The sequence below is a fragment of the Onthophagus taurus genome, chromosome 6 (genome assembly GCF_036711975.1).
Source record: "Onthophagus taurus isolate NC chromosome 6, IU_Otau_3.0, whole genome shotgun sequence".
NCBI classification, from domain to species: domain Eukaryota; kingdom Metazoa; phylum Arthropoda; class Insecta; order Coleoptera; family Scarabaeidae; genus Onthophagus; species Onthophagus taurus.
The window spans coordinates 2298820-2321126 of record NC_091971.1 but is presented as its reverse complement, the minus strand read 5'-3'; the positions used below and the strand labels follow the sequence as shown (position 1 = coordinate 2321126).

Here is a 22307-nt window from a genome sequence, read left to right as displayed (position 1 = left end):
GTTTTAACAAGTTGATCTCAACGGATCACGGTTATTTCTTATAGAATACTCAACCGAGAAAGAACTCCACAAAAAAAAAGAAAATTAACCATAAAAGATTTCGTAACGAAAAGATAGTGTTTCAAAAATTTAACTTAAAACCATCATGTTAGAGACTCCAATAATAGATGAATTGGGTTACAATGAGAAGACGCAGAAAGAATGGAAGATAACGGCGTCCAAAGCTGCGAAAAATTGCAAGAATTATATCAGAGATATCGTGGACAATTTGAATTTAGAACCTAATCCAGAAAAGAAAGTTATAGCACTCTCATTAGGTAAATACTTCTTTGCGATAATTTTTTTTTATTTTGCCATTCTGTTATTTAATTACAATAACGTATAGGTCATTATGGTAACTAGTATATCAGGTTTTTTTTGTTCGCCGATTTCTTCGCTTAACACATTTGCATTGTTAATTTCATTGAAGAATGTATGGCGTGATTCTCGCCGAAAAAAAAATCTTATTTTCCTATATTTATGCATAACATAACATTTTAATTTTTTCCTCATACGTAGGTGATCCCACAGTTTATGGAAACTTAAAACCATCTCAAGAAACACTCGAATCAATTTTAGAGGTTATAAATGAGTGTTCATCAAACGGTTATGCTCCATGCGTTGGTTATGAATCAGCAAGATTAGCCGTGGCAGAGTATTTATCACATGATGGCGTTGAAATTTCTCCAAAAGATATTATTTTATGCAGCGGTTGTTCATCAGCTTTAGATTTATGTATAAGCGTTTTAGCTGATGCAGGGAAAAATCACAACATTTTAATGCCACGACCGGGATTTCCAATTTATCGAACTTTGGCGGAAAGTAATGGTGTTAAAGTAAAAACTTATAATTTGTTATCAGAAAAGAATTGGCAAGTTGATTTGTACGATTTGGAATCGCAAATTGATGAAAATACTTCCGCTATTGTCGTAAATAATCCATCGAATCCGTGTGGATCAGTTTTCGATGAAGAACATCTCGCGAAAATTTTAAACATCGCCCGGAAATATCAAGTTCCGGTTATTGCGGATGAAATTTATGAACGCTTGGTGTTTCCTGAGAAAAAATTCGTTTCAATGGCCTCTTTGGAATCTGGAGTGCCAATGTTGATTTGTGGCGGATTGGCAAAGAGGTTTTTAATTCCCGGATGGCGTATGGGCTGGATTATTATCCACGACCCAGTTAATGCTTTAGATGAAATTAAGAAAGGATTGTTATGTCTTAGCCAAAAAACCATCGGTAGTAACACAATCGTTCAAGGAGCTTTACCTAAAATATTGAAAACACCACAAAATTTTCACGACGATTTAATTAACACCCTTTGCGAAAACGCCACGTTAACTTTTGACCAAATTAAAGATATTCCAGGTTTAATTCCTTACATGCCTGATGGTGCTATGTATATGATGGTTAAGATTTGCCTTGAACATTTTCCACAATTCCAAACTGGATTGCAGTTTGTTAGGAGGTTAATGGAGGAAGAATCGGTGTTTTGTTTACCAGGGGATGTAAGTAATGTTTAATAATTAAATTAATTTTAAGTTTTAAAGTGAAGTTAGTTGCAGAAATTATTTTATTTTATTACAATTTTATTTTGTTTTATTTAATTATTAACGATTTTTTAAAAGAATTCTTACTTTTAAACATAATAGAATTGCAAAATTCAATAAATAAAAGTAATTTTTTAAATTATTTCATGTTTTAACGAATCATCATTAAAGTGAGGTTATGTTATATTCAGTTATTATTAAATTACGATTTTTTAAACGGAATTTAACGATTTTTTAAAAGAATTCTTATTTTTAAACATAACAGAATTGCAAAATTCAATAAATAAAAGTAAATTAAAAAATTTCATGTTTTAACGAATCATCATTAAAGTGAGGTTATGTTATATTCAGTTGGTATTTATTATTATTATTAAATTCCGATTTTTTAAACTTAATTTAACGATTTTTTGAAAGAATTCTTATTTTTAAACATAAAAGAATTGCAAAATTCAATAAATTAAAGTAATTTAAAATGTTTTAACGATTCATCATTAAAGTGAGGTTATGTTATATTGAGTGTGGTTATTATTAATGTTTTTCTTAGTTTTAAGTATTGTTAAATTTAATTTAAATAATGTTTATATATTTTTCAGTGTTTTGAACTCCCAGGATTTATGAGATTGGTTATAACCTTACCTTCGGAATTAATGCTGGAAGCCGGAGATCGCATTAAAGCATTTTGCAACAAATACTATACCTGATATAATCTAATTAAATGCGTCGTTGAATTTCTTAGTAATAACTTAAGAAGTAACATTCAGTGAAATTATATTTAGTGAAAAAAAAATTTAAGGTTTTAATCTACCTCAACACTTAAGTTCATAATCTCTCGTTATCCGTTTATTGCTTAACACAAAATAAGACAAAAGAAAAGAATACATTCACAAATAATAAATAACAATCACCCCAGACATTAGAGGGTCATTATAAATTCATTAGTCTTTAAAGATTAAAAATGAAAACTATGTGGTCAATTGTACAAGTTTGCTTAAATAAAAATTATCACAAGAAACAATTTTTTAAAAACACCTTGTGATGGTTAAAAATACTTTTTCCCTTTCTTTTGCAATGGAATGATTGAATCCCAATTAATTTATTGTCTTTTTATTTATTATTCTATTTATAAGAATTGTCTCAGTCAATGGTTTCTTCTGGTACACAAACAAAGAGCTTAGCACAGCTTTTATTGAAATTATCAAAGCACCTTTGTAGCCAAATTGGTTTTGATTTCCAACCAATTGTGACGTAAAACACCGGAATACCACAAAGAACAAAAACGGAGGCTATTCCAACTTCGAGAAGCGAAACATAACACGGAAAAGTCACCAAAAATGCGCATATTATAAAAAATATCACTGGAAGCGCAATATTTACTTTTATAGGCCTTTCAGCGTTCGGCCTCGAACGCCTCATCCATAAAAGACCCGTTACGCTGATCATTATAAATAAAGCTTCCACAAATGATACGTAATTTATTAATACGTAAACATCTTCAATTACAACCAAAGCTAACGTTATTATACACTAAAAAATAAGAACAAAATTAGAAAAAGAATTGAAATAAATAATCCTTGAACTTACCATAAAGATTAATGAAGGTACCGGGGTGAGTCTTTTAATATCAATTAATGCGATGGCTTGCGGAAGATGTCCTTGACGCGCCCCAACAAAAAATAATCGAGATGAAGCAAAAATAGCTCCGTTTAAGGATCCAAAAGTAGAACAAGCAACAAAGAACGGCATTAAAAACGAGAATGTGCCCAACATTTTATCACCAAATGTAACTGCAACCGCTTGCGATTCCAAAATTTCGGCACGACTCAATACAACGAAATACGCAACGTTTGTTATAACGTAAATTATCGTTACTAACGGCATCGAAATGCAAATTGCGCGAGGAAGATTTCTAAACAAAAAAGAATATTACAATTAATTTAAATAAAAAAGTTATGCAAAAATAATTACCTATATGGATCTTTTAATTCTTCGGTAACGTAATTTAAATAATTCCATCCAGAATAAGAAAATAACCCGGAATAAAACGCTAACGCGATGTAACCAGGCTCGGTTTGAGTTCCTTCCATAGGGTTTTGTAAATGTTGTGTATGTCCCGTTGATAAATAATATATCCCCGCAGCTACAATCAATAATAACGCGAAAATTTTCGTCGCTGTGAACACATCTTGAACCCTGGTAACCCATTTAACATTGTAACAATTGATTACGGTTAAAAAACACGTTGTAACCGCAGCGATTAATCGTACAGCTTCGTAAGGGGGATCACACGCTGGCCATAATGGTTGAAGAATATACTGGGCGAAAGTTATTGCTGTTATTGCATTTCCAGTTGGTACCAGAATGAAAAGTGCCACCCAAAGGTAAAGAAAAGCTGGAAGTGGACCGAACGCTTCGCTTATGTAAGCGTAATCACCTCCGGATTTTGGTATCATTGTACCTAAAAAGAAATAATTAATTATAAACGATTTAGAACAAGTAAAATTAGAGCTAATATTAGCACTAGAAGTAACATTAAAAGCAGAAACATTCAGATTTAACTGTGCGTTTTCAGATATAAAAACTTAAATTGTAGATATTGTTTCCAAAAGATTACGTATTAGTTCCAGAATGCTAGATACTGCTGGCAAAAGACTAATAACTACTTGGAAAGAGGAGATATTGTTTCTAACAGTTACCTACTATTTCCAAAAAGCTGCCTACTGCATCCGGAATGTTAAATACTGCTGGAAGAGACTAATAATTGTTTTTAGAAGACTAGCGACTGCTGACCAAAGACTAATAACTACTTAGAAAGAGGAGATACTGTTTCCAAAAGTTACCTATTGCTTCCAAATTACTAGATACTGCTGGAAAAAGACTAATAACTACTGGAAAGAGGAGATACTGTTTCCAAAAGTTACCTACTGCTTCCAAACTGCTAAATATCTCTGGAAAAGACTAATAACTCCTTGGAAAAGACTAGATACTGCTAGTGTTTCTAGTTATAGGTCTAGTATTAGTTCTACTTTTAGTTGAATACCACCATCTAGTGCTGAATCGAGGTTTTATTGTAATATCAAATATAAACATTATAAATTATCGATATTGATTAGTAGGTGTACATAATAATCACCATTTCTGCTTAAATGCCTCATTGAATTCCAGATTAAAATACTATTCATTAAAAAATTGAATGGTTTTACGTCGATACAAAGCATATTAACTTATCGAAAAAAAGAAAATGAATTTTCTTCACGTTTTAAATTATTTTTATCACACCTTAACAATACAGTAAACAAGAAAACATTAATCGAGCACTCCCATATCTACGCAGTAAAGGTTATCGAGGATTACGGCTTTTAACTCTTTCAGAACGCATTTATTTGTTATTCTTTGTTTCAAATGTATATACAATCTCACGGTTTTTGTTCGGATTTAAATTTACAATTTATTTTTCATTTAGAAACGCGTGTATCCATAATGTTTAAAATTTAAATATTATTTTAAAATATTTTAAAACCCGGTTTCATTTGCTGCATATTTTAATAAAAAGTAAATTAATTTTTGCGAAAACTACCGTTACAAAAGAAGACCAAAAAAGAAATCAATAAAAAAATAAATTAGAATTTGAATATCCCGCTAAAAAGAGAAATCGGCCGTTGCTTAGCAACCAATTCGATTTGACTGAAAATATTTAAAATGTCAAATGTGTCCTTGATTGTGGTTATGTTATTTTTATAAGAATGTTAAATTTTAATATTAAAAATTGAATATAAATATTTTTGATATAAATTACAGTTTTTGGAGTTGTTAAATAAACCTATGTTGAATTCGCGTGTACCTACAAATACGCGAGAACGATAACGAAACATTGTTGACAAAACGATAAGAAAAACCATAGGAAAATGCGGTCATAACAGTAGTATCCAGTAGTCATAAAAAAAATTAAAAATGATTTTTAACACCAACAATCTTAGCACTTTTCGGCAACCATCCACCTCCAAAAGATTTTACAAAGGTGGGTTTAAAAAGTCTTACGCAACTTCTAATCGAATTCGCTAAGATTCAAATTAATCGAAAGTTCATTAAAGTTGATGCAACAGTGAGATTTGTTAATAAAAATTGCAATGGAACGTATCCTTACCTAATTCGGCATAACATAAAGCTCCAATCATTGATAATAACCCTGAGAGTATCCAAACTATAATAGCTTGTCCAATAGATCCTGAATATCTTAATACTCCTTTTGGAGAGACAAAAATTCCCGCTCCGATTATTATTCCAACAATAATAGCAACACCATCAATTAATCCTAACTCCTTTTTCATTTTAATTCCTTGACTGGAGCCGGCAAGTGAATTTTGACTCAAAGCTTTACCCATTTTAATTCTTTAAAAAACTTTTGAACTAACAAAAGAAGTTTATTTTTAAAAACACTTTTTAAATACGTCCGTTGTTACTTTCATATCGAAGCACTTCCGACTGAGCACCACGTGTTCTGGAAAGCGCGTCGTCGCCAACTGAAAAACCCCACTCCCGAAAATTTAGGCCCCGTTGTTCGTTGCGTTTAGTATACAGGTATATTTACTACGTTTAGAAAAACAGGAATCGTATCGCTAGTTATTGGAGGCCAGGCGAACAACGCGGCTCTACATTAAAGCGAATGTGGCCCCCTCTTATTTCCTTTGCGAAATTATAGCGGATAATAGAGAGGCTCATTGCTCGGCCGGATGACGATGGTCGAGTTGAAGAGAACGTTGGAGTCGATCGACCTCCTCCTGGTGGTTGTGTGCGGACTCTCCTCCTTCTCCTCCTCGTATTTTAACTCTTAAGTTTTTTGCCCCCGGAGCTACTTTCAAAATGCGGCCACGTGCACCAACCTCTTTCGAATTGCAAATTGGCGATGAACGTTTTATTGTCAATGCAATAAACGATTTAAATCATTTTATACAAGCGGTGTGTTAGTTTGTTTATTCAAAGGTCTCGGTGTATTATAGAGATGTCACAGGCAGGATACGACACCTGATGGGAATTTATTTCGACTTGAAGTAACTGGGTCGAGTTGTTGCATCATACACTTTTTTTGCTTCTTTTGATTTCATTCCTTGGAATGCTTTATGGTCTAATTGTTTTACTACAAAAACCTATTGCGTAAAGAATGAAATTTTTACTACTTTTTTTCCCATTTAATAAACCAAATATTACTAATAATTAAATGAATTTTATAATAAAAATAATTTTATAAGTAATATTTTTTTAAATACCACGCTAAAACCAAATTATTCTAGTTCTAGGTTTAGTCTTATTGTTAGTTCTACTTTTAGTTCAATAAAAATATACAACCTAGCGCTAAAAATCAATTAAAACTAGAACTAGCTCTAGAACTAGAAAAAATCGGGTTTAGCCGTGCGTCTGAAGTTTTCTCCAGTTCTTTCCAGCAGTATCTAGCATTTTGGAAGCATTAGGTAACTTTTGGAAACAGTATCTCCTCTTTCCAAGTGGTTATTAGTCTTTTGCCAGCAGTATCTAATCTTCTCCATGCAGCTATTAGTTCTTTCCAGCAATATCTAGCACTTTGGAAGCAGTAGATAACTTTTGATAACAGTATCTCCTCTTTTCAAGTGGTTGTTAGTCATACTTTCTAGTTCAAGGTCTAATGTTAGTTGTAGTTTTAGTTCAATCAAAATATAAGCCAATCTAACTCTAACTTCTTGGTTTTAGGTATTTTAAACAAATTGATGAAGGTACAAGAATGAAGAATCAAATGAAATCATCAAATTTACATCATTTTATCCTCAATTTACTCTGGCAGAATTATTTAACATTTAAAGCTTGATTTCTTGACGTAAAAAATGACCATTGATAACGGACCAACGCGGAGATCCAAAATTAACTAAAAGTAAAATTTCTTTTGTTGTATATGCAACCAAATATACAGCTTTCGATATTCTAGTGATACGTATACGTTAGAGTTTAAACGTATTTCTAACAGTTAAATGCTTCGTTTATTAAATTATAAGGTGCCTAAACGCTTGATTTTATTCTATATCCGTCAAATGGTTGTAAAGTTGACAAGATTAACAGGGAATTTTGTTCTATCATGTTTTAAAATCTCTTTGTGCCACGCTGACGTTTGAACTGTCATTATTAAAAAAAAATAATCTCAACTATTTAGTTATTAAAAATGTTACAAGAAATCAGAATAATATTATAAGAATCTTAGGTAATAACAATAACGACTCTAAATATTTTACCTTGACGAATATTACAGAGAAAAAATTAAAATACAATTTTAATAAACATTTTTGAAAGGATAGGCATTCAAATATACGCAGCGGATATGTGTGTAGCCTTGCTGAGATTATTTTATTTTAATGCACAACAAATATTATTACAAAACTTGAAAAAAGAAAAGAAACACTTTGTAATTTTATCAACATTTTACATATTTTTAAATATAATATTAATTTAATTTTGCAACACAACTTGTAAGTACCTACAATTAACTTATATCACAGTAAATGAAACATAAGTACTTTGTTATTTTATAAGGACACGATAAGTTTTCCCGAGGGTTTTTAACCGTATCGAATATCTTTGCGGATTCATCAAAAGATTTTATTCAAAGATTTAGCGAATTCTTAAGAATAAAAAATTGAAGTTTCTTTAATTTGTTAATAGATGGCAGAGACAATGTTATTTAGAAGATATAAAAGATATAAAGAAAATATAAGTAAAAAGATTGTTATTTCCTCATTTAAATTTCACGAAAGTAACGAAAAAATTATACTAAAAATTTTGATTCAATATTATTTCGATACAATACGAAATGAAGCCTTCCTAAAATTCGTTTTTAGGTTGGTAACATGTTGACAACTAAATTTAAAAACTTCATATTTGTTGTTTATAATTTTTTCAAAACGTCAAATTATAACCTAAAAAGTTCGTACTCCAAAATCCAACTGGATGTCGATCAATTATAACCTATAAAGTAGCAATTTATGAATTGTTGCAAACTAAAAATGGTAATATAATTTTCGCTTAAATCTTTTTTAAAAAAATATTAACTGTTTCTAAAATTAATACATAACGTATGGTTTGTTAGACATTCGATCACCTCCTGAGGGTGTAATTCACATTTAACACGATGCAATTAAATCAAGCAAATTGAAATTAACATTAATCAATACTAGGGCTGGTCGGGTGGCGAATCATATGGTCGTGGGGCGTCGCGCACGCGTTTCCACAGCGGTTCGCATCGACATCGTCGTCGACGTCGAGTTCGCGTCGTTTTTACAGCCTTCGAGCCAGTCGCGATTTTACGGTCGGTTCGTGACGGTCGTTTACAACGTCTATTCAAGCGATATTCGTACCCGTTGCATATTGTACACTTTGTTCAATCAAAAGATAATCTTTATTAAAACACAATTGATTTTTAAACAAATTTAAGACATTTAGATAAATTCTATTAAATTGTATTTGGAGTAAATTGAGATGAAAAAGTGTGTTGTTTTGGATGCGAATTTTGGAAATTTATTCACTAGGTGATCTTCTTTGTGGTAAAAATGGTTTTTATAACTTAAATTTTTTAAATCTTTATGAGGATGTTACTTAATTTTGCTTAATTTTTGTTTAAATGGCCATTTAAATCTATTCGAGGTCTTATACTAAATTGTAATTTTGCTAGGCGAACAATAGACGAACGCCCTCAACTTAAAGTTGCATAATACGAACAATTTACATCAATTTAGAAGTGTAGGTGACCTAATAAATAAACTACCATGCGAATATGTTTATTTCGTATTGGTTAAGATTTCATTTGAAACTATTAAACCACTTAAGTATGTTGGGGTTTTCTTTTTTGTTGCATTCATTTATTATTATTTTTTCGTTGTAAACATTCTTTTCGTTGCAACAACATATTTTAGCATGTTTATCATTGGAGGAATGTTACAGAACCGGATTACGCCCATATTTGCATATTGTGCCATACCGGACCCCAATCCATATTCTGGTACCACGTGCTAATAAAGCTTGAAAGTATTTTTCGTTATTGCAAAATATGCCACACTCTCTCTATTGACAAAAACTTCACAAGCAAATAATAAATCTCCTTAATAACAAAGACAAATACCAAAATTAATAATATTACATTAAAAGTGAGGTTATAATTAAAAACCATTCATTGTATCCTTATGTAACACATATTTATTGAGGATTATTACTTAACCGCAACAACCTTCTTACTTTCAATATTCATTAAAATCTTAAATCAGGTTTGCATGTATGCGGAAATAATTTTTTTCGTTTTAAAAAACAGAAATTATCATAATACAAGAACAGGTTTTGTAATGATAACTTTTACGCTTGCCTTCGAATTGTTTCAGTGTATCACAATTTCATCCATCATCGTCCCAATAATATGATGATGAACCGTAAGAAATATTAAGTGGAGAAGATTGAGAGAGCGAAAAATAAAATCGACGAGATGGGAAATTCCGTGTATTGTGAACACGCGATGTGAACGAAAGGTAAGGCCATTAACAGTAATTTTTGTTAAAAAAAAACCGTTATATTAATTTAGAGTAAAGTCTTTTACAAGTCGAACCCGTTCTGCAATTTCATTTTATTGTAATAAAAAGAAAATAGAGAAGACGAAACGAATTAAATTTATTTATTTTCTAATGGTTAATCTACTTTTACAACGATTGAAAGAAAGTTGAAAGAAATTTAGAATTAGAAAATATCTAGGTTTCTAAATTAGCGGGTTTCTAAAAGATTCAAAAAATTTTAATATTATCATAGTGATATTGATTCCCTTTTTATTTACGATTCCAAACGGACTTTATCCAGTTTAAAGGTGATAAAAATGACGATCTTTTCTTGATCCCCAACCGATCTAAAATTACAATGAGTCAAGCGACGTTTCTTTGCACACACTCATCGTGAAGAAATAGAACTCGAAAGATCAACAACGCGTATTTATTTATTTATTGTATTCAAAGTTTCAAATCTGAATGCAGACTGCGTGTTTTTCTTTTTCTTTAGTTCTATCTTTAATGTATACCCAATTTTGGAACTCATTGATAAGTTATCGGTACATTTATCGTCGTTAAATATCATAAAGTAGATTTTTAAATTTTTGGGTTCACAATCACGTTTGTTTACGATAAAAGACATCGATTGTAAAAAGAATTCGGATTATTTAGTGATTTTTAAATATTATCGTATTTTTAAATTGTTTAAAAATAGTATTTCATTTTATTGTAAAAATTCTTTAATTAATTAATACTTCTTTTGTCTAGCACCGTTTGTATAAGTAATGTAAATTTAGTTTCGCAGCTCGTATCAACTATTAAAACTTCTAATCAGTTATAAGCATGGTTGTACTTTTTAAAATCGAGTTAACACGTTGACTGCCATGAGAAGCGTAACTTGATGCACGGCAAAATTTCCATAAAATTGTTCCGGCCAGAATGGATAGACTTTTAGTGACTATTGCGGCAGTCAACGTGTTAAGCATCAAGATTTAAGTCCTTTGAGTAGACGCGAGAGCTGTTAATTTTTGCCAATACTATTTTTATGTCACCTCAAACATTTTTAGTGCCCCTGAAGAATCAACATTGATTACCATTTGTCCACTGATTACACGCTAAATAACAATTCAAACTAGAACTAACTCTAGACCTAGTACTAGAAACATTCGGGTTTAGCCACACATCTTTCAAGACGGCTAAACTCAAAACTTTCTATTTCTAGGTCTAGTGTTAGTTCTAGTTTTAGTGCAATAAAAATATACAACATAGTGATATCTTATGCTAACTAACGCTAGCTAAAACTGTCACTAGAACTAACTCTAGATCTAGAACTAGAAACATTCGGGTTTAGCCGTACGTCTCTTACGATGGCTAAACCCGAATGTATGTAGTTCTAGCTCTAGTGTTAGTTTGAATGTTAGAACTAAAACTAGAACTAACACTAGACTTAGAACTAGAAACATTCGGGTTTAGCCGCACGTCTTTCAAGACGGCTAAACCCGAATGATTCTAGTTCTAGGTCTTGTGTTAGTTCTAGTGACAGTTCTTGTGTAAACCTAAAACTAACACTAGACCTAGAACTAGAACCATTCGGGTTTAGCCGCACGTCTCTCAAGACGGCTAAACCCGAATGATTCTAGTTCTATGTCTTGTGCTAGTTCTAGTGATAGTGTTAGTGCAAAACTAGAACTAACACTAGATCGAGAACTAGAAACATTCGGATTTCGTTGCAAGTCTCTCAAAACGGCTAAACCCGAATGATTTTAGTTCTAGTTGTATCAATTAGTAGTTCTAATTGTAAGATCGTCGTTTTATAAGATTCAAGACTTCTGATAGGATGATAATGTTTAGAAATAGTAATATATTAGTAGTATAAATATAGATCCATGATCTTTTCTTTGGAAAGCGCCACTAAAATTCACTTCACATGAAAAAGAGGTCTGTATTCAATCTGTAAGTGCACCTTGGACTGATTATGTTTGAGAACCCTTGAATTAACTGAAGAGAATTTCATCGGAAATGAAGTAAAATATTCTTATATAGCTTTAATAAGTATAGGAATATAGAAAATCGTAATTCATTTTTGGTTGAGTTATTCGAGTTCTCATTATTTCGTGACAATAAAATGGAAAAGATACTTTAAAACCTTCCATTCAATACTCTATTGATAATATCTTGAAAACTAATACGTCTGGTGAACCTCCTGAACAATAACGTAAGATATGTTATTATTGTCCGAGTTCGGCAACTGACAATAACCTATTATATGGCTTGCAGAACTCCAATTTGCTATGAATGCAATGCCAATTTCTCTTTCAAAATTGTCATTAACTGTTGGCAGGTAGCAGTTTATACTACTTTTTTATCTATGAATTGCCATACATAAATATTTATGAACTCAACATCTCGAAATTCATCACCCAACCCAACCTCAATTACAATTACTTCCTCCGTGCTTTTCGCAATCTAACTGACTGCTTTAGTTTTTCCTCAATTCCCGCATGTCTTGAATTTTGACATCCATGTCAGGTGGAGCCCAATACCTCTTGAATAAGTTCTATAAAATAGATTACAATTGAGTTTTGATGTCAATTTCTTCAATGGTGTTTTGCGCAACCATTAAAAAACTGATTTTGTTACACCTCTATCTAAATAAATTGCAATAGACAAAGAGACAGTACATGCAGAATTTTCTCAGTATGGTTTGCCATGTTTCCTCCGCATAGCATGTTGATAGACGAAAACCTTCAATTTCGCATATATTATACACATCAAAAAATTCTGTAACAAAAAAAGTTTTTCGTATATAGTAAAAATTTAAAATGAATTATTTTTATTTAATGTAATCTTTTTATTCTTTATTCAAAGAAACATTTCATTTCTAACTATAGATAAAAATATATAATCATTCAGGGAATACAAAAATCGCATGATTCACAGTAAAAGAAATATGAGTCACTTTACGTGTGGCGACATGAAACTTTACAAACAATACATTTTAATCTCCATTTCTATATCTTAACATTCAATAGATCTTTTAAACATTAAGCAATTCCTTTTATTTTACAAATATTCTTTTTTCTCAATTTTTTTTTTTATTTTCTTGCGTCTTATTCACCAAGTAAACATAGTTAGTTTGTAGCGCATAGAGTTTCAGGTTTGTCCAGCACTTAGACGTTCGTGTCAAGTGAAGCTCAGAACTCCTTTTCATCTTCATCTTGATGAGGAGGCAGTCGCTTTATAGCTCAAGGTCACGTAGTTTTATGTCGCTCTACCGTGTGCGGCTAAAATAGACAAAAAATATTAATTTAATTTAGAATAAAAATTAAAAAAAAACTCAGTTTAAATCTATTTTAAGTTTAAGAAGAAAACGTTTGGGCTCTTTTTACATAAAACGTTTTGTTTGTTCAGTTGGAATGATGTGCAATTCCATTTTACAACACTCGAGTATTTTTAACTTCTAAAACAACGTTTTCTTTTACTTGAATAAATGTAACTGATTTGATTAAGAAAATTGATGCGAATTAGACCAAGGAAAAAGTTAATTGGTAATTTTCTTAATGTTTAAAAAAATGGATATGAGGAAAACATAATTACTTCATTATCGTGCCGTTTTATCTTTTACATTCGCGTTCATGTGAGATGTCACCACAGTCAACGAGTGCAGGGCAGAAAGAATTAAAGAAACTAGAAATTCTTGTTTTCACGCCAGTACATAAAATGGTCACTGACCAGAACGCATTTAGGACTTCCCTCCGCGGATTATGTCAACGTCCTAACAGTACCTTATGTGGGTATACCAAGAAAAATCTTCTCAAACTTGTTTTGTATTCAATAAAATTTCATTGTTTAAGTAATTTTTTTTATTTTTTAGTAAAATGGAGAGCGGGGCACAGCCTGGCTCTTTGGTACCGCCGCGTACCAACATAACGCTGGGTACAATCCCGGGATTAAACGTTCCAGATGAACCAATGGTACAAAGATGTACACCGCCTGCGGGAATTGATGATAACATCGCTGTAGCGGCCGTTTGGTCGGTTTATATAGTTTTTGGACTACTTTACACATTTTTTGGTAAGTTAAATTGAAAATACATTTTTAAAATCCATGTAAAAAGTAAAAAATTTCGTAATCTCTAGTATAAGATACTAAGTAGACCTGAATTCGATTAAATGGCAAATTGCGAACGGTACTGAATGTAAATTGGTTTTAATTTACCGGAGGCGTCATGCCCCGATGGGAACTCATTATGGTCATTGTATCATCATCCGAATATAACCGCTTGGTGTTTACAAAGCCATTTAAAATTTTTCGTTATAGAAACAAGAATTTCGTTTAATTTAAATTCGCTATTTCTTTGATTTATTCCAATTCGATGTAATTACAAAATGTTCTCGTAAAAACAGAGCGACCGTTAAATTAGAAACTTGTATTGACCTCGAAAATCAATCCGCAATTTTCGATTTTAATAACACACGCACCTCGATTACGCGACGCCTTCGAAAACCGTTTTTAATAAATTTCGAATATTCTTGGATCGCATCCAAAAGAAATAAATTCCTGTTTTTGCTAATAAATTAGGTCAGATTTCCCACAAATAAAATTCATACTTACAACACACGAAATTGATCGTTAAATAAATAAGTCGCCTCGTTATTTTTAAAATGAAATATGTCCCAAAGAAAAACAGCGTTCCCTCTCTTATTGTATTTGTGTGTAGGTTATGGCACGGGATAATCCATTTTCCAACAAGAGGCCACTCATATTCAAGTAGTTTGAAGGAGTGTGTTGTGTAGGGGATGGTTTGAATGAACGTGGAGGTTTTTAAGTTTTCCGGGGCTATTTACAGATAATTAAGTGTCAAGTCTTTTTTAAGCGACTTCCTTTCGTGTTGGTTTACTTGAGATTATTTTGAAGAGAAGGAAGGGTGAATAAATGAATAAATTAAGCAATAACTATTCGTTAATTAATCTAAGAACATATTTTTCTTTAATAACACTTAATAACTAAAAATTCTACCGTTCTTTATCTTAACCTATAAATATAAAGTTTTAATTAGGAGGATTTCTGTATTATCGGTATAATGACCTTGAACATGATTGGCTGCACTGCATCTTTCATATACAACAATTTTGCTTTTTGACACCAATTTGACATAAATTTGACGGTAATTTTTAGCTGTGTAACCCAGGAATCAATTTTAAAATTTAATTTAATTTAGGCGAGGTTAAAAATGTCAATATTATCAAAAATTTCAAAATTATTTCGACCATTAAAAAAACACGTTGGGAATACTTTCCACAAAGCGTTTACTGAATACCTGTTGATGACCAATATTGTATCTTCGGTGATATTGATGCAACTTGGAGATATGATTCAACAAGAAGTCGAATTACATATAGGTACTTTAGAGAAACGTTACGATTATGGAAGAATGTTTCGGATGGCCACGACTGGTATCGGGTATGGGGTACTACATCATTACTTTTACACGAATTTAGATAAACTTTGGCCGAAACCGATCATGAGCCATACGATAAAAAAAGTTGTATGCGATCAGGTCTCAATGTCCCCGTTTTGTATAGTATACTTCTTTTATTGCGCCGGAATTCTTGAAGGTAAAAATATATACGAATGTACTGAAGAGTTAAAAGAAAAATTTATGAACGTTTATCTTTTGGATTGTGTGGTGTGGCCTCCGTCGCAATATGTTAATTTTTTATACGTACCAGTGAAATACCAAGTTATATATATTAATGTAGTTACTATGTTTTATGACATCTTTTTATCGTACATAAAACACAAACAACCTGAAACTGTGGAAAGTTCAAAAGTTAAGAATGAAGAGGCAATCGAAGAAAAAGATAAATTTAGAAATAAAGATAGAAATAGATCTAGAGTAGACACAAGAGAAGATACAACAACAGATAAAAGAGACAAGAAACTGGACAAAAAACAGAAAAAAGTAAAAGATAATGTTGACGATAAAAAGGAAGAAGATAACGAAAATACAGAAGGAGGTGAACTTAAGAAAGCTAAAAGCGGTAGCGTCACCGATTATTTCAGAAAACTTAAATCTAAAACTCAAGTAACGGAAGAAAAATCGGATGATAAGTAATCTAATACGATATAATTATAATAATATAGCGAAATAAATTCTTAGTTTTTTAACGCCTTAAATAATTGTTTAATGTCAAAATATGTCATTCTTAAGTAGAAACACAAAGGATTGTTAGCCAACGATATACAGCTGCAAACAAGAAACGAGAGGATGTACAGGAAGTCGTATTTTATTCAGTACATTAAGACGGGCCCACGTCTCGCAGTTATTTAATTGTAAATTAATGGTAAACATTTCCATCTAGCAACTAGCCCTGATGATTACGTGGGAATCATCCGCCCTAAAAAACTTCTACTCACCGCGTATAATAAAAAAACATTTACATTTTTCTTCCTTTTCATTGTTTAAAACGTTAATTAATTCAATTTTTGAGTGGTTCTATTTAAAGAAGATTATTTAAGAAAAACTTATCGTTGTTTTAAAGTAAATTAAAAATGAAAAGGTACAAATATGCAAACGGGTCCCCAATCATGTTCGATCTGGTCTGTGTGACCGGCGGTTATCGATCTGATGGCGTTGCTGTCGTGCAGCAACGCAGCAGGATGCTGTCTGAACCGTTCAGACCACGCCCACGACCTGCGGGGTCCTGTGTATTTACATCCTTTCGTTTGTGTTTTCACCAAATAATATTAATACAGATTTGCTCAAATAAATCTCAAACTTAAAAATTGAAACCATTTTTTCTTAATAAATTTGTTTAGTGCAATCAGATAAAGCATCTAAATTTCTCTAAAATACACAGATGTGTATCAAAAACCATACCCTTTCTCTTTCCTTACAAATAAGATGGTTAGTGTATATGTATGAATGAAGAGAAACTTTCCTTTTACGTTTTGAATACCTACTACTTGGAAAAAATTATGCAAAAATTCTAAATAAATTATAATTAAACAAGGTATAAAATGCCGGAGAAAATCCTTTAAAGTTGGAGTTAAAAGATTTGCATTTACAAAATAAATATTAAGTTAAATCATCATTGACACAATTTGACATAAAAGGAACGTAAACATAACCTAAAAAGTAATTAATTTTATTTATTTTCTTTTTGATATTTTTTTGGCGACAAATTCTTTCTTTCATGAAGAGCGGAAAAGTTTATGTTGCATATAAATACTTACACAAAATTAATTACTATAAAATTAAACTGTAAAATAATTAAAAAAACTTTATAACCTAAAACTAACTTTTTGACACATTGAGAAGTAACCAAAATTAATTCGCATATTAGACGATAGATGACTTCCAAAATTGTTACTAAATTTATTATTAAAACTAACACTATTTTCTAGAGCTGTCTTCTTTGGACTTTCGTCGACCTAGTCGATCTAGTTTAATCTTTCCAGCTGCTCTTCTTCAAAAATCCATTCCTTTATTTGTTTATTTAAATGTCGGGTTTCGCATCCATACAGCGCCACGGGGATAAAGATAGTGAAATATAGTTGTTGTTGCCCTTGATGAAGCAGAAATACGAATCCGATTACTTCGTATTTCTGCTTTATATCTGCCACTGTGATCGATATTAATTCCAAAGTAAGTGCACTCTTGGCATCCTTTAATTAAGGTGTTATCATTTAGTACCAGATCTTTCAAAGTCTTCTTTCTCCTGGGCTACTTCCACTTGGTCATCACCAAAATGTAGGCTGTACAGTGTTGTTTGTTCATCAAGTTGCAAATATTTTAATGTTCTTTCTGAAATATGAGCAGCAATTCCATCTTGCTGTAATTCATCATTGTGTAATTGTTCCATAAAAGGATCCCGGATTGCTGTTGGCCAATATTTACAAAACCTTAATGCACTCTCATTCTTAAAATGAAAATAAAATGAAATAAAAAGTTATTATATTAATATATATTTTTCCTTTTTTTTAGGATATCGATGTTTTAAAACAGTTATGTTCCTTACTGGATTTATTTTTGCATCTTGTATAGTTTATATGATATGTTTACAAGGAGTTTTGATGCCACCTTACGGAAATGCAGGTAAAATTTTTTCAATTACGTATTGCAATTGTATAACTACTTTTTGTAATTTTTTATAGGTGTAGCTCTTTTCGCTGGTGTTCTTTTCGGTTTAATAACAACTTTAGTTCAATACGTCGGGCTTTTTATGGCCGGATTACACACCGGAGTTTTAGCAGCCGTTGCTGCGTTGACAATCGCGGATCACGTCGTAGAAACCACCCCTAACGGTCAAGTTTGGCTTTGCGTGGGAATTCTACTATCTAGCGCTTTGTTATTTGCCATTTTAAACCTATACTTTAGAAAAGGTTTGACAATATTGGGAACAAGCGCCTATGGCGGAGCCATTTTAACCGCTTCAATCGATTATTTCATTGAAAGATTAGCGATGGTTTATTGGATTTTGGATCGGATATCGTTAAAACCCGTCGTCCCCCCACCTTGTTGGTTTTCTTGGTTCGTTTTTGCCGCCTGGCCTTCGTTTGTGCTGGCGGGGTTGGTTATACAATGTGCTATAACCGGAAGGGGGACACATCATGCTGATAGTAATTTAATTTTAATTGTTAATTTTTTTTTTGATAACGATTTTTTTAGTGGCAGCTGGAAGGAAAAAACCGCGACCGAACGGAAATGGTCGAACGAGAATTGATCGGGCGGAAATGCGACAGAAAAAGTACAGGTACTTGTATCAAGTACGAACAGCTCACGGTGATGTTATCAGCCAGGTGATTATTCTTTTTTAAATCTAAAATGTTTTAATAAATTAATTTGTTTTATAGAATTTTGTGCAAGCTTTGCAAAAAAAAGATTCTGAACCGAGTACAGGCGAATGTAGTACATTACAATCGGATGCAACGCACTTAACAATTTTGCCGGATGCACAATTGGCGGCGTTAACGGAGAGCGAAGACGATAGCCATACGGAAATTCAAACGCAGCGATGAAGAATTCGTTACGCTCATTTAAAATTTTTTTTTTGTGAAAATTTAATCGCGGGCCGCCACTTTTTGTAGTGACAATAAATAGGAACCGGAGCGATTGTCGAAAGCATTGTGATCAAAAAGAAAATATATACAAAAAAAAATACAAGACACAAGAAAACTACACAAAAAAATGAGTTACACAAGAAGCGCACGGAATCTATTTCTGTGACGGTGTTTTTTTGTCTTCTAGTCTTATACTACGTACTGCGTTATTCTGTAAATTTTAAGGAGCTTATTGTTATTACTCTTAACTCTTTACCTACTAAACACCAGCCGCCGACGAAGTATTGTTTGTTCGAGACGATGTGATGTGTTTTTTAATATATTGATTCAAGATTATTATCTAAATGTATTGTAATGTTTAAATACGTTTCAAACGCTGTTTTTAAAAACGAAAAAGTTATTGTTCATCCCAGGTTGTAACTATATTTAAAAAAAAGCAGATTTTAAAGAAAAAACGAAACAATAGGTGAATATTTATAAGCTACAGTTGATGAAGAATTCACATGGCAACGATTTACTATAATGATAGTTTTTTTGGAAAGGAACACTGCCAATTCTCGATGAGTAGTTTTTAGTTTGGATTTAGGTGCCAAGTCAAAGTGCACATTTCTCAATTTTTGAAATACTTCTATTATTACATTATTATTAATTAAGTAATTAGTTATGCAATCGAAATTAAGAAAAAAGATTGTTAAAAGAAAATAATTTATTACTATAAATCTGTTGTTTATTTATCTAAATTATGCACATATCATGTTAAGTAGTTTTATTTAAAATTCCAAAGATGATACAAGTTTACAATCTTTATATAAAGCATTTTCGAATTTATTTAAAACTTTCTTTGGAAGTACTCCAATTATTAATTTTCACATGTAAATCTTTGTGATCGAATTGGAATTTTTAAATTTCTAGAAAGGTGATTTTCTTTCCCGCTCTACGAAATAGTGCCTTTGGCTAAAAATTATTTTTCTGTCGGATCGATTACTAAAAAAAAATTTAACGGTATAATCAAAAAAGAATTATCTATTAAACCAATCTTATTCTCTATATAATCTTATGACCACGTACCAAGACATAAAATAATAACGGAAAAAATTGGGTACGCGTTATTATCTTCGAGTCCTTTTGAAAAGTAACAAACAAAATAAAAAGAAAAGGAAAAGAAACTTGCAAAAAAGAGTGTGATATATAAAAATCTCTGTACATATAGGTCCTATTCTGAAATTAAAAAGAAAATAAAAAAAACTATATAAATATATAAATGTGAATCTGAATATAAAACAATGACGATAGTTTTATATGGATTATTTTTTTCGTTCGGTTTTAGGAATCGACTTGTATAATTAAATATCTGGAGAGTAAATATATACATATATTATACATTAGTAAAGGTGGCATTGACAATTTTGAAATTGTGTGTACAATAACTCCAAATATTTAAATATAACCTCGATAATTTTAGCACAATCGCCTTTGAAACATACGAGGTGTTGGTGATATAAAAAATATAAACTAGTCATTCCACATTTCTCTTTATAAATAGTTAATTTTGATTACTTTTTTCGTTTTTTGATTCGTATTAGATCCGATTTTTCACTTACACCTTGTATTATTGTGCAGCGAAGTGTTGTAACAACATGAGAACGCTAAAGGATTGAACACTCATCGATGATATTTGTAGCCACATAGTTTGTGTAAATAAATAAATTTAAAAAAAACGGATAATTTTTTTGCAATAATTTTTTCATTTCATATACAGATTGGGGATAGGTTGAGAATCACACTGTATATGTGAAATAAAGTCATAAAATCATTGCCGTTTCGGAGAAATTAATTTTTTTCTTCAACCCCACATTCAACAAATGTCAAATTACATTGACGATTTTCAAAAAGATATATCAAATGAATTATCTATTCTGGAAACTTAAATTTTGGTATAATGTATCCTCAAATGATCTTTTATAAGCTCTAGAAGTTATATTCTTTAATTCCTCACCATTTCGAAGAAAATAATTTTTTTCTTTAACCTCACTACCAACAAATGTCAAATTACATCGGCGATTTTCAGAAAAATATATCAAATGAATTATCCACTCTGGAAACTTAAATTTTGGTATAAGATAAGCTCAAATGTCTTTTATAAGCCCAAGAAGTTGTATTCTTTAAATCTTCATCGTTTCGAAGAAAATAATTTTTTGCTTTAACCTCACTTTCAACAAACGTCAATTTAAAAAGGCGGTTTTTAAAACTATACCAAATAAATTATATACCACGGAAGCTTAGAATTTGGTACAACTTAACCTCAAATGTTCGTTTTAGCGTTTAAAAGTTATATTGTTTAAATCCTTACCATTTCGAAGAAAATAATTTTTTTCTTTAACCTCACTTTCAACAAATGTCAAATTACATCGGCGATTTTCAAAAAGATATATCAAATGAATTATCCATTCTGGAAACTTAAATTTTGGTATTAGATAACCTCAAATGGTCTTTTATAAGCTCAAGAAGTTGTATTCTTTAAATCTTCATCGTTTCGAAGAAAATAATTTTTTGCTTTAACCTCACTTTCAACAAACGTCAATTTAAAAAGGCTGTTTTTAAAACTATACCAAATAAATTATTTACCACGGAAGCTTAGAATTTGGTACAACTTAACCTCAAATGTTCGTTTTAGCGTTTAAAAGTTATATTGTTTAAATCCTTACCATTTCGAAGAAAATAATTTTTTTCTTTAACCTCACTTTCAACAAATGTCAAATTACATCGGCGATTTTCAAAAAGATATATCAAATGAATTATCCATTCTGGAAACTTAAATTTTGGTATTAGATAACCTCAAATGGACTTTTATAAGCTTAAGAAGTTGTATTTTTTAAATCCTTATCGTTTCGAAGAAAATAATTTTTTGCTTTAACCTCACTTTCAACAAACGTCAATTTAAAAAGGCGGTTTTTAAAATACTATATCAAATAAATTATACACCACGAAAGCTTAGAATTTGCTACAACTTAACCTCAAATGTTCCTTTTAGAGCTTAAAAGTTATATTCTTTAAATTCTCACCGTTTCGAAGATTAATATTTTTTTTTCTAACCTCACTTTCAACAAACGTCAAATCA

General features: G+C 31.2%; 4 protein-coding genes across 6 annotated transcripts; 3 read left to right on the top strand and 1 right to left on the bottom strand.

Moving 5' to 3' along the window:
* Positions 1-27: 27 nt before the first annotated feature.
* Positions 28-2637, top strand: LOC111424897 (Tyrosine aminotransferase). Its single transcript, XM_023058623.2, has 3 exons — positions 28-317; positions 559-1547; positions 2183-2637. Exons 1-3 carry the CDS (start codon positions 146-148, stop codon positions 2288-2290), a joined length of 1269 nt encoding a protein of 422 aa, XP_022914391.2. The 5' UTR covers positions 28-145; the 3' UTR covers positions 2291-2637.
* LOC111424895 (L-type amino acid transporter minidiscs) lies at positions 2415-6342 on the bottom strand. The gene is made up of 4 exons (XM_023058621.2): positions 5731-6342; positions 3555-4044; positions 3171-3495; positions 2415-3113 (listed from the first exon to the last, which is right to left on the bottom strand). Exons 1-4 carry the CDS (start codon positions 5966-5968, stop codon positions 2724-2726), a joined length of 1443 nt encoding a protein of 480 aa, XP_022914389.1. The 5' UTR covers positions 5969-6342; the 3' UTR covers positions 2415-2723.
* Positions 6343-8479: 2137 nt separating this feature from the next.
* Positions 8480-20914, top strand: LOC111424729 (transmembrane protein 198). Of its 3 annotated transcripts, none has more exons than XM_023058378.2 (7): positions 8480-8611; positions 9974-10117; positions 13998-14197; positions 18114-18224; positions 18284-18748; positions 18798-18928; positions 18983-20914. In XM_023058378.2, the coding sequence occupies exons 3-7, from the start codon at positions 14002-14004 to the stop codon at positions 19145-19147; spliced, it is 1068 nt and encodes a 355-aa protein (XP_022914146.2). In that variant the 5' UTR covers positions 8480-8611; positions 9974-10117; positions 13998-14001; the 3' UTR covers positions 19148-20914. The 3 variants fall into 3 exon arrangements, with proteins under 3 accessions (XP_022914146.2, XP_022914145.2, XP_022914144.2); XM_023058377.2 differs by lacking the exon at positions 8480-8611 and adding an exon at positions 8890-9130; XM_023058376.2 differs by lacking the exon at positions 8480-8611 and adding an exon at positions 8890-9145.
* Positions 14251-18090, top strand: LOC139430309 (mpv17-like protein 2). The gene has a single exon (XM_071197106.1). It carries the CDS (start codon positions 15357-15359, stop codon positions 16239-16241), a length of 885 nt encoding a protein of 294 aa, XP_071053207.1. The 5' UTR covers positions 14251-15356; the 3' UTR covers positions 16242-18090.
* Positions 20915-22307: the final 1393 nt, after the last annotated feature.

Bases quoted from the DNA above. Each gene is read 5' to 3' on its own strand.
- LOC111424897 (XM_023058623.2), top strand. From the start codon at position 146: ATGTTAGAGACTCCAATAATAGATGAATTGGGTTACAATGAGAAGACG. The intron at 318-558 runs GTAAATACTTCT...CCTCATACGTAG, and splicing joins AGTTATAGCACTCTCATTAG to GTGATCCCACAGTTTATGGA. The intron at 1,548-2,182 runs GTAAGTAATGTT...TATATTTTTCAG, and splicing joins TGTTTTGTTTACCAGGGGAT to TGTTTTGAACTCCCAGGATT.
- LOC111424895 (XM_023058621.2), bottom strand. From the start codon at position 5,968: ATGGGTAAAGCTTTGAGTCAAAATTCACTTGCCGGCTCCAGTCAAGGA. The intron at 4,045-5,730 runs GTAAGGATACGT...ATTTCTTTTTAG, and splicing joins TTTATGTTATGCCGAATTAG to GTACAATGATACCAAAATCC. The intron at 3,114-3,170 runs GTAAGTTCAAGG...CTTATTTTTTAG, and splicing joins TACCTTCATTAATCTTTATG to TGTATAATAACGTTAGCTTT.
- LOC111424729 (XM_023058378.2), top strand. From the start codon at position 14,002: ATGGAGAGCGGGGCACAGCCTGGCTCTTTGGTACCGCCGCGTACCAAC. The intron at 18,749-18,797 runs GTAATTTAATTT...CGATTTTTTTAG, and splicing joins GGGGACACATCATGCTGATA to TGGCAGCTGGAAGGAAAAAA. The intron at 18,929-18,982 runs GTGATTATTCTT...TTTGTTTTATAG, and splicing joins ACGGTGATGTTATCAGCCAG to AATTTTGTGCAAGCTTTGCA.
- LOC139430309 (XM_071197106.1), top strand. From the start codon at position 15,357: ATGTCAATATTATCAAAAATTTCAAAATTATTTCGACCATTAAAAAAA.